Genomic DNA, 12,500 nt, shown 5'->3' with positions numbered 1-12,500 from the left:
TGTGCCACTGTATACCATTAGGTCAGCTGACGCCCCTGGTATAGGCCCCTGGCATGACTATCCCACACATTATTTGCGGTAAAGAGTGGGAACAGCTTGGTTACAGGTTACAGCCAACTGTTACATTCAATTATCTTCGAAGTGTTGGCTTACCACTGCAGAGTTTGTTGTGTTTGCTATCTTTCACCCCATCTGTGCCTGTAATAGAGGTTAAATGTGCTACGACAAGGGCCCTGTTATAGTATGTTTGTTGTTACCAAAATGGCAATTATCAAGTCATAATACTGTATATTGCGAAGGAGTCATTGTAGTATAGATCCACTCTGCTTCGCGTTGTGCTCCATCCTTAGCTGTTATAAATCGAACACAAACCCACGGCCTCTTGTGGCTTATTGCTTAAATAATCACACAGTCAGCATTCCAAACGGCGATTCTACTGTATGCGTCACCCATTATCCCTTACGTTGTTACGTTTTTTCAATCAAGAGTGAAGTGTTCAACTGATGGAATAGTGCACCTTGTGAGGCTGTGTGTAGAAGCACATACAGTACTATTCAACCCAGTGAATACTGCACACTTTACTAAAAGGCAGTGCGAAGAACACAGTTTCCACATTTTCGCACTGAAATGTCTCCTGTCTGTGAATCTACATTACCGCAGACTAAACAGACTATATAATGTTACTGGGCGGGGTGTTGTGTAGAGCCTATTATACTTGTTAACTTCATTAAAACCATGGTTGGTATGTAATGGTTATTGTTTTCTTTCCAAGTGGTTTTCAAAGTCATGTTTCAACTGCAAATGTTTTCCTTGCTAGTTTTCCGTGTTCAGTAGAAACCAATGATATAGTCTGGGATTTTTGACTGTTTTTTCAGTCATCACAAATCATATAGCCACATTTGGTGACGATGTCTGATGTTTGGTTTGATATGCAGGCTGTAATTTGCTGGACTCAGTCTATCAAAAAGTTGTCAACAAGAGCCGTCTTTCCACGAAAATATGTAATTTATTTGCGCATATTTACGATTCTCCGTACCGTGGCATATTGTGCCCGCATAAAAAGAGGAAAATAATACATCTAACATTTCAGAAAGCCGGCGTTGTCATCGATGACAAACATAATATAAAGCTGCCGAAAGAGGATATTTTTTCTGACCAAAAAAATGACATTCCCTTCCCATACAAAATATGTATATATGAAACTTGCAAATGATTGATTTTTAGGTTATGGAACATACTGCATGTTTAAAGTGCTTCTCATTTTTAATAACATGAGAAAGGCACACGTACACATTCCATGCATAGATATTTATATTACAACATATAAACATTCTAGATAGATTGAATAGCCATTGAATTGCTTGGTAACTTCATATACATAGTAAATACACTGTTGATTCAACACTTAGAGAGTACGCTGAGACCAAATGCACTCTAGAAGATGATACATTGACTCTCTTAGGGTTGAATTAAGACCTCATTTTTACTGCGTCCTTAATTCTTTTTCATATGAGCTGCTTACAGTGATATAGACTCATGGATGGATGACTGAAAAAATAGTAAAAAAAAAAAAAACCTGAATCACGCTTCAGGAGAACGCTGAGATTACCATCTTTACGCAACAACAGTGGGCCTATATGACATTCTGAGACAGGCGCTGGAGGTTAAAAAAGAGTCACGGACGCAACTTAAAAGGCGATCCTGGAACATTTCTGCAGATTTACCTTAAAGCCATCAGCTGTTTACTGTAGCTGAAGGAGACTGTGCTCTTCAAGTGCCAAGATGTCCTCGTCAGCTCAGAGTTCTATTGTCGCCCCGCGGCTATGGACCCCTGGAGAAGCTATAGCTCACGTTTCCAGGTATTTTGCCGCAATATGAGAGAAATTTTCTTTTTTTCCCTTTTTTTTCTTTGTTGCAGTTTGCAGTCTCCGGGGAGAGGGAGACTAACGTGTATGGAAGATGCTATTTTAGACGTGGCTCTCGTCTCTTTCGTGTCTGCCGTGATGCTGTTTGGTGTAGTTTAGTTGGCAGGATGGGAGAGGATGCTTGTGTGTACCCGCACACACACACACACACGCACAAGCACACACGCACACACACACACACACACACACACACACACACACACACACACACACACACACACACACACACACACACACACACACACACACACACACACAGCTTCTGAGAGAGGTGTGTACTTGCAGTTGCAGCAGCAGTGTGCAGTGTGCAGTGTAGGTCGTGCATGTCTGTGGAATCAAATGTACTGCTTGAATGAGCACAGCAGGAGCAGAAGCAGCACACACACACACACACACACACACACACACACACACACACACACACACACACACACACACACACACACACACCACACACACACACTACTCACACACACACACACACACACATGCATTTCCCAGTGCACACGCCTGCAGCTGCTGCACGTCATCCCAATGTTCCCTCAGCCTCCAGAGCTAGTGCACGCTCACACACACACACACACACACACACACACACACACACACACACACACACACACACACACACACACACACACACACACACACACACACACACACACGTGCACTCACACCCAATTACAGACTGAAAATGCATGCACGTGCACAAACAGAGAGATACTGTACTGACACGCACGCACGCACGCACACACACATACACACACACACACACACACACACACACACACACACACACACACACACACACACATACACACACACACATACACACACACACACACACACACACACACACACACACACACACACACACACACAGAAATAAATACATGAATCATTCATCATTATTGGTTGGTCATATCCGATGTTATGTTTACCACATGTACATCATACATGTCGTTCCCTCCTTTAACGGGTCAAAAAGACCTCTTGTTCTATCTCAAAGTACATTCATGAATACACATGTGCACACACGCACGCACGCACACACAGATGTGAAATAACCTGAGACTGATTATGTATATAAAATGATAGTAACAACACTAATCATAATTATTATTATCTACCTCCTGTCTTCTTGCGCCGGTTGTCAGGCAAGAGTGTGACAGAGGACATCGTAATGATAGGCACTTATTATCTGGTAATTTGGTTGTCCTGCTTCCAGGTCAGACGTTTGGATGTGCAGGTTTATGTGGGCCAGACGGTAGGGCACTCGTCTACCATGTGACTGACCCGTGTTCGATTCCCGGCCCGGATCCTTTGCCGGCCCTTCCCCGTCTCTCTCTCCCCACTCGCTTCCTGTCACCAATTTCACTGTCCTATCATAAATAAAGTCAAAAAGATCAAAACCAAAAGAAAAAAAAAGAACTGTGAGAACCATTAGGCGATAGTGTGAGCACGTCTTCTTTACTTTGAAAAGAGCCTCTGAGCCAAAAAAAATAATGTGCTGTAGTCCCTGGGTACGAGCTTGACGGTGGACATCAGTTGTACTGTAAACATTTGAAACAGTAATAATACTGTAATAAGACTAATCTTCTTCTCTCTCTACTCTTCCCCTATTGCTTTAGTCACTGGGCACGAGCGTAATAATACTGTAATAAGACTAATGTTAATAATAATAATAATAATAATAATACTTTCGTTTTATATAGCGCCTTTCAAAACACCCAAGGACGCTTCACAGAGTGTTGTGTTGGGAAGTGTGAGTGTGTGTGCGCGTCAGTGTGTGAGCGTGTGTGTGAATGCATGTAAGTGAAAGTGCTTGTGGAACTAGCAGCCATAAGCCTCCAGGAAGAGATGTGTCTTAAGGTGTTGCTTAAACATGGCCAGTGAAGGGGCATTCTGGATGTGGTCGGGCAGATTGTTCCAAAGAATGGGAGCAGCAACATGGAAGGCTCTGTCACTGGTGGCCTTGAGCCTGGTACGAGGGACGATCAGCTGGCCCTTGGAAGAGGACCGAAGGGATCTTGAGGGGTCTTAGGGGTGAAGGAGGTCTGTGAGGTAGTGGGGTGCCAGACCATGGAGGGNCTTGAAGGTTATGTTCTTAATGTTCTTCTCTCTACTCTCCCCTCCCCCTATTGCTGTAGTCGCTGGGCACGAGCGTGACGGTGGACATCGCGGTGATGGGCGAGGCTCATGGCATGATCTCGGACCTGCTGGCGGACCCCTCTCTCCCCGCCCACACCTGCACCTCCCTGCGCGCCGTCAGCAGCCTCCTCAGCACGCAGCTCACCTTCCAGCCACTGCACCGGCCGCGACTCAGCCAGATGCAGCCCGGCGCCGGCTCCGGCACCGCTGGCCCCGCCTCCGCAGACGCACACGCCTGCTCCGACTCCGAGGAGGGTTCCGAGAAGCCAGAGAAGCTCACCATTCCAAAAGTATGTACTACACTACTACTGCTACTACTACTACTACTACTACTACTACTACTACTACTACTACTACTACTACTACTACTACTACTACCTACTACCACCAGAGAGGGGTGGGGGATCATACACACACAAAGGTAACACTTGCACAACATGGCCTGAGGTAGTACTACACAAGACCATTCTGTGTGAAACACTGTATGTATGCACTTTTCCATTACTAACCTCTACAAGCAATTATGACCCTGCTGCGCGCCCATGTGTATTTAACTGTATCTATATAACTAAAATTAGTTCAATAAAAGATAGCTGAATGAAGATGTTGTGTAGGTTGGTACAGTACACTACGCCACACACACCAGCTGACATTAAACATTCAGCATCCAGGCAGGAGCACCGAACAGAAGTGATATGACAGTACTGTAGGAGCGCATCATTGCATTTCACAAGCATGCAAATATGTATTAGCATGACTGCCTCTCTCTCTCTCTATTTCTCTATCCCCCCCTCTCTCTATTTCTCTATTTCTCTACCTACTCTCTCTCTATTTCTGTATTTCTCTATTTCTCTACCTCCTCTCTCCCTCTCTATTTCTCTACCTCCTCTCTCTCCATCTATCTCTAGCTACAGTACATCTGTCCCATTGAACTCCCTCTGCTGCCTCCTCAGAAGCCAACAGACCACTGTGTAGTCTATGCACAGAGGGAGTCAAGAGGGAGAGAGAGAGAGAGAGAGAGAGAGAGGGAGATATTAAAAGAGAGAGACAGAGAGAGAAATGCAGAGAGAGAGAGATAGAGAGAGAGAGAGAGAGAGAGAGAGAGAGAGAGAGAGAGAGAGAGAGAGAGAGAGAGAGAGAGAACATGCATGTCTGGCTCCGTGAGTGCACTGCTCTGTTCCATTTCCCCAGCTGTGTCAACAGGAAAGATCTGGAAGCAAAAACAGTGTGAATGTTGTGTGGACGCTCTTGGTTAGTTGAAGGGGGCGCATTATGATTATAGCGCCCTGACAGGGTCACTGAGGGATGACTCTCTCTCTCTCTCTCTCTCTCTCTCTCTCTCTCTCTCTCTCTCTCTCTCTCTCTCTCTCTCTCTCTCTCTCTCTCTGACATACTACCCCCTTCCTCTCTCTCATTTGCGCTCTCCATCTTTCTGAATGGAGGTAATGCCAGTAAGGGCAACAGAATCATTACCTGGCTCTCTCCCTGCCTGCCCCCCCCCGCCTCTCTCCCTCCCTCCCTCCCTTCCTCTCTCTCCCTCTCTCTCTCTCTCTCTCCCTCTCCCCCCCTCTCCCTTTCTCCCGGCCTCCCTACTGTGCGTGTCTTCCAGTCGCTCGTGAGAAATCAAAGGGGATGCGCAGTGCCGATACCCTTCAGTAGACCTCCAAGGCCCACCACCGCTGCTCCCCGTGTATTTTTAGCTCGACATCAAACTTTGTAAAACGACCTTAGAAAAGCAGTGCAGCGCTGAGCGAATAGCCAAGTGCTTAATTAGATTCCGCGTCTCCGGAGAGTCTGTGAAGTAGATAGAGAGCCTTGTTTTTCATGGCTGATTGTACTGGTGAAAATATGTTTTAAGGGCTTTTGTGGTTGCCTGTCTGTCTGCCTGCCTGCCTTGACTTGTCTTGCCTGCTTGGATGTGTTGTGAAGTCTGTGCAGAGTATTAACACCCAAACGGACAAATCTTTGAACTTTCGTTCGCAACTTACGTTGGCTCTGCTGCAATTTGGACTTTATTATGCACGAATGCGTAGTTTGCTTGCGCACTTTCTGACCTCAAAGGAAAGAGTATGAATCCGCTTAACATTTTTCTCTCTCGCACACACACTTTATTACGTCAATTAGATTACTGTAGTCTCTCAACTCGTGAATTAAGGTGATTTATGTAAACCAAGATAATCCACGCCATGCTTTGAATCCATGTTGGAACACAATGTGGCGTGCGATACGTGCGTCTATCTTAATCCATCCATTAGCTAGGTGGCAATGATAACAACACATCACATGGAGGCCCAGGAGTCATTGGAGCCTCTACTGTACTGCACTGCAGATTTAGCAGTTTTGTCAGGAGTCCACTACAAGCAGTCCCTAGCGGCCAAGACACATACGAGTGGGACTTTCATGTTAATTTGACAAATCGGGAGCGATACAATCGCTACAGTTTGTCACACACGACAGCAGATAATACACGTTCAAGATTGTATTAATTAATCCACTGAAATGGTGAGATAAAAAGTGACCACTTGATGACTGGCAGCTGTGTGTTGGCGAGCAGTTTGTCTTGATATGCGCTGGTGTTATTACATCAAAGTCATTTATAACACTGCATTAGTCTTTCAGCTATCCTTTCTGTAAATACAGTATGTGATGAAAGAGGGGCTCTGGTCTGGTCAAATCCTTTTGTGTGTTTTCTGTTAATGTGCATCTGAATTATTATATGGGGTAACTCAACGGTAGGCTCTATATATTGATGTCTCCATTTATCTTCAGATTGTACCCGCTTGATGTACGTCCATGTAAAAGCTAGCCATGTATTGCCCTTGCGAATGAACTCTCCACTCCTCAGGACCGTCTATTTGGGCTGCCTGCCTGATCCCGGAAAAGGATTGTGTGACGTGTAAAATGGTTAAATAAGTTTCACAAGTCTGTCTGTTGAAGTGCCTCTCTCTATCTATTTCTTTCTTTCTTACACCCTCTCTCTCTCTCTCTGCAGACGACGGGTAGAATAGAATAGCACTTGTCTGTGGATGTGATAGCTGATGTGGATCAATGAACAATTCAATTCAACTCTCTGTCTCTATTCGATTTTCTTCTCTCTGTCTCTCTCTCTGTCTCTCTGTCTCTCTCTCTCTAAAGATGGGAGAGGGTTCCTCCCTACTTGCTCTGTGTGTAAGGTGTCAATTTCTACGGAGTGTGATGTACCTTTTTAGTGTAATGTACCTTTCAACTAGCACGGTTCAAAATAAATAGCTGGTAGCCCCATAATGCATGTCGTACCTCCTGTGGCACACTGCAATTGAAAGGTTAATTACCTTACTACTACTCAACTGTGACATAACACAGTGCCTTTAATAATGCACTATGACCTACAGTATGACTCTATCATTGCCATTCTGGTAACAACAAATCTTTCCCTCTCCCTGTGTCTGTGTGTCTTTAGCGCCTGAAGTGTAGTTTGCCTCCGGGCTGCTGTATGGAGTGTGATCCTTTTTAGTGTAATGTACCTTTTAACTAGTTGCACGATTCAAAATAAATGGGTGGTTTAAAGTGATACTGTCCCATTTTTTGACATAAGCTTATTTTACACATCCTCTTGAGTTAAATAATAGGGTTTTACCATTCTCCTGTATTTTCAACCGGTCTCTGGGTATGGCAGTGCCAATTTTACCTCCAAGCTAGCAGTTAACATTGAGTCCTATGAGACCAGTTAGCCGCCAGCTGGTCACAGAGGACTCAATGTTAACTGCTAGCTTGGAGGTAACATTTGCACTGCCATACCCAGAGACCAGTTGAAAGTACAGGAGAACGGTAAAACCCTATTATTTAACTCAAGGGGAGGTGTAAAATAAGCGTATTTCCAAAAATGGGACAGTATCACTTTAAAAATCAAATCTCTCCCTCTCCCTGTGTCTCTATGTGTTTAGCGCCTGAAGCGGAGTTTGCCTCCGGGGCTGCTGCGTAAGATCTCGTCCTCCTGGACCACCACCACCTCTGCCACGGGGCTGCCCACCATCGAACCCGGGCCCGTACGCACCATCGAGCCTGGGCCCGTACGCAGGGACCGGAGCGCCAGCATCAAGCCTTACCACGAAGCCCTCATCTGCAGGTACACACACACATGCACGCACATGCACACACACACACACACACACACACACACACACACACACAAACAAACACAAACACACACGCACACACTCGCTCACAGTGACCGTTGCATGGATTGCTGCTGTTCCTGTGACTGAGAGTAAGGGAGCGAAAAGGGAGAAAATAAAAATGAAAGATGAAAGACGGAGCGAGAAGTCTGTGTGTGTGTGAGAGAGAGAGAGAGAGAGAGAGAGAGAGAGAGAGAGAGAGAGAGAGAGAGAGAGAGAGAGAGAGAGAGAGAGAGAGAGAGAGAGAAAGAGAGAGAGAAAGAGAGAGAGAGAGAGAGGGAGAGAGGGAGGTCAAGAGAGAGCAGTAGCACTAGCAGGTGTTTGTTTATGTGTGGTGTTGGCCCCCAGAATATGGCTCCTGTCCACTGCATCTGATTCTTGTGTACACACGGCGCTACCTGCCCTGGCTTCTCCCTGGCCCAGCCCGGCCTGCTCTGCTCTGCTCTGCTCTCCTCTCCTCTCCTCTGCTCTCCTCTCCTCTCCTCTGCTCTGCTCTCCTCTCCTCTCCTCTGCTCTGCTCTCCTCTGCACTCCTCTGCTCTGCTCTGCTCTGCTCTGCACTACACTCCTCTGCTCTGCTCTGCACTGCACTACACTCCTCTGCTCTCCTCTGCTCTGCTCTCCTCTACTCTCCTCTGCTCTGCTCTGCTCTGCTCTGCTCTGCTCTGCCCGGCCCGGCCTGCTCTGCTCTGCTCTGCTCTGCTCTGGGCTGCTGCTTCAGAGAGACCCATTACGGTGATGGAGATGGTCATGGCATCGCACCGCCACTGAGCAAGCAGAAACCAAGCCACAGGATCATTAGTGTGCCAATACACACACACATCAAGCTGCACAGTACGCACACACAGTCGTACACACACAGCTGTACACTACACGCACGTGCACACGCACACACACACAGTCATACACACACCCACAGCCATACACACACACACGGCCATACACACCCACAGCCATACACACACACACAGCCATACACACACACAGCCATACACACACACAGCCATACACACACGCACAGCCATACACACACACAGCCATACTCACACGCTCAGTTGTACACACACGCTCAGCCATACACACACGCAGAGCTGTACACGCACGCACACACACATACACAAACACACATGCGCGCGCCGTGCACACACACACACACACACATATGCAGCAAACAGCCAACCTATACATGCAAACAGGTGCAAGTGTGTAAACAGACACACAGACACACATGTCCGCAAACACACAGGCTACAGAATGTGTAAGTGCGCACACACACACATACTTAATATACACACACACAGACGTTTGCGAAGTTCAAAGGGTCTGTGAGGTGTTTTGGACACGTGGCGTGGCGTGGCGTGGCGTGCATGTCGTACTCCCTATGGCATGCGTGCAGGTCAGACTTCCCATTTTGAGTGGTCGCTCACTTCTTGGCGACTGCCTGTGTGTGTGGCAGCGGTGCGGTTGTATACTTTTGTGTGCGTCAACACACAGCATCCGTCTGTCATCCCCGGTGTGATTTTACACAAACATGGAGCACGGCCCGCCTGTGTTTGTGTTAACAGCACGTGCCTCTCTCTGTGTCTGTCTTTCTGTCTGTCTGTCTGTCTGTCTGTCTGTCTGTCTCTTTCTCTCTCTCTCTCTCTCTCTCTCTCTCTCTCTCTCTCTCTCTCTGTCTCTCTCAGACCAAGTAGAAGTTGTTGAATGTGTTTTTTTCCCTTTTGTTTTGTGCGTGTGTTTTTCTAATGAATAACAGTATGGTGAATAAATGGCTAAATGAATAACTGTAATGGCTTCCCGCTGTTGAGGTAGAGGCCAATTCATGGGCTCTCACTGCTCCCGGGCCTCCTCAGATTTTCTCATAATTTGGACGTCGTCTTGGACTTTGGTCTGACTTGGATTTAAATTCCCTGACAAGACTTTCCTTCTGACGTGTTGATAAGTTTTAATAGTGAGTAGGTCGTGTATTGGACTGGATGAATGGATGCATTATTGTTGACAGATTGATGCAACGTTTTTGGATTCTTAAAAAAAAACACTGATATCGTTGTACGTAGTTCATTTCATCTTTTCAGTATACACACACTCGATGACAACAGTCAAAAGCATACTGTACAGTATGTCATAAAATATTGTTATAATATAACTAAATTCTAAGGTTCATGCCAGTGCCAGCCTCCATCCCCCATAAATTAACTACACATGGAAAATCACAGTTCAAAAAACCTTGTGTGTCTCCTTTGTGCCACATATAGCCATCAATCTCTGTCCAAGCCCCGGATTTTAAAAAAGGGCTCTGAGGTGATCGTGACATCGGTCACACAACACAACACGGGTCCCTCTGGTGTTCTGTTGAAATGACAGGTTCCGCACGCAGCGTTTATGCACACACAATAGAAAATGGCAGCGCTGTTACTGCTGCTGGCGCAAGGCCTGCTTTCCTGTCGTCAGAGCTCACTCCAAGACGCAGAGGTAGAGTATTGTACAGCTGAGCTATTGAGAGGTGCTGACCTGGCTTTCTCTCTCTCTCTCTCTCTCTCTCTCTCTCTCTCTCTCTCTCTCTCTCTCTCTCTCTCTCTCTCTCTCTCTCTCTCTCTCTATCTCTCTCTCTCTTTCTCTCTCTCTCTCTCTCTCTCACACACACACACAAACTCACTCTCTCTCTCTCAGTGTTGTTGACCTGGCTTTTGCTTATCGTCTGTCTGTCTGTCTGTCTGTCTGTCTGTCTGTCTGTCTGTCTGTCTGTCTGTCTGTCTGTCTGTCTGTCTGTCTGTCTGTCTGTCTGTCTCTTTCTCTCGCTCTCCCTCCCTCTCTCCGCTGAGCTAAGCGTTGGTGACCCGTCTTTCCCCCACAGGTCTGATGCTGCCTGTACTCTGCTCTGCTCCACTCTGCTTGGCAAAAAGTGTTTGTGTTTACTGTACTTGGGCGGGAAGCCGGTGCCGCGCTGGAGAGGCCTTTCTTGTTGGTGTCAGGAGAGCAGCGGGGAGGAAACACACAGTGCTACAGCACGTGTTGGGTTGCTGTGCAGTGAAAAAAAAACGTCTAGAGAGGGATTGGAGGGTTGGAGAGGGTGTTTTGGGGGATGTGGGAGTTGGAGTAGGGGGTTGAGGGTTTGTGGGAGATGGGGGTGTGGGAGATGGAATGGGGGGTGGGGGGGGGTGGGAGATGGGGATGGATAGTGGTGGAGAGGGGTGGGAGATGGGGATGGATAGTGGTGGAGGGGGGTGGGAGATGGGGATGGATAGTGATGGAGAGGGGTGGGAGATGGGGCTGGATAGTGGTGGAGGGGGATGGGAGTGGAAGGCACGACAGCTCCATCTTGCGCACAGCAGAGGGCTTCAGGGACCGTACACACTTCTCATCAATTATTTCTTCTCTCTCTCGGCTTGTCTCTGTCTCATTCTTGTTCTCGTTTTTGATTTCTTTCTCTCTCTCTCTCTCTCTCTCTCTCTCTCTCTCTCTCTCTCTCTCTCTCTCTCTCTCTCTAACTCTCTCTCTCCCACACACACACATATTCCCATATCCACTCCTTAGCTTGCTTGCTTGTGCAGACACAGACACGTGAGAACAACACATACGCTTCTAAACAAGTAAACATGACACAAACAGTGCATGCATACACAATCAGGTGCACACACACACAAACAAAGACACACACTCTCTCGCGCACACACACACACACACACACACACACACACACGCACACACGCACACACACGCACACACGCACACACACGCACACACACACACACACACACACACACACACACACACACACACACACACACACACACACACACACACACACACACACACACACACACACACACACCCCAGTGAGTGAGAGGGAGAGGGACACAACCACGCTGTGAAACACATGAGCACACACTCATATACAACAGCACACCTGCACGCAATCATACATTTATGCATTGGCACATCAAGCAGAGGTACTGTACTGTACACACATGTGCATTAGAGAGCCCAATGTACACACACTGTCCACATGTGGCACGAACAGGGAAGCAGACAGTGGGGTACAAAGGGGTCAGTTGCCCCAGGCCCATCGAGTGGGGGGGCCCAGATTTGGGTCCCTGTTACGGCACATTGCAGATTAATCGGGGTTTCAGATGACTTTGTCCCAGGCCCGGCCAAAGCTGTCAGCGGCCCTGCGGAACAGAGGGCTCCGTGCCTGAAAGGCCAAAATAAATCACATGCTGTATGTATGTACATGTTCATGTACATGAACGCAGGCAGCCCAATGGGTAAGCACA

General features: G+C 47.2%; 1 protein-coding gene across 2 annotated transcripts in view; it reads left to right on the top strand.

Moving 5' to 3' along the window:
• LOC134447331 (cGMP-inhibited 3',5'-cyclic phosphodiesterase 3A-like) overlaps positions 1–12,500 on the top strand; it is a 149,646-nt gene that overhangs the window by 102,460 nt on the left and 34,686 nt on the right. For both annotated transcript variants that reach the window (XM_063196742.1, XM_063196743.1), the window contains exons 3-4: positions 4,073–4,363; positions 7,997–8,178. In XM_063196742.1, coding sequence (XP_063052812.1) covers positions 4,073–4,363; positions 7,997–8,178 — 473 coding nt within the window. The remainder of the gene's footprint in view (positions 1–4,072; positions 4,364–7,996; positions 8,179–12,500) is intronic.

The sequence above is a fragment of the Engraulis encrasicolus genome, chromosome 4, assembly GCF_034702125.1.
Source record: "Engraulis encrasicolus isolate BLACKSEA-1 chromosome 4, IST_EnEncr_1.0, whole genome shotgun sequence".
NCBI lineage: Eukaryota > Metazoa > Chordata > Actinopteri > Clupeiformes > Engraulidae > Engraulis > Engraulis encrasicolus.
The sequence above is the reverse complement of the archived record's forward strand: the minus strand, read 5'-3'. Positions and strand labels throughout refer to the sequence as shown.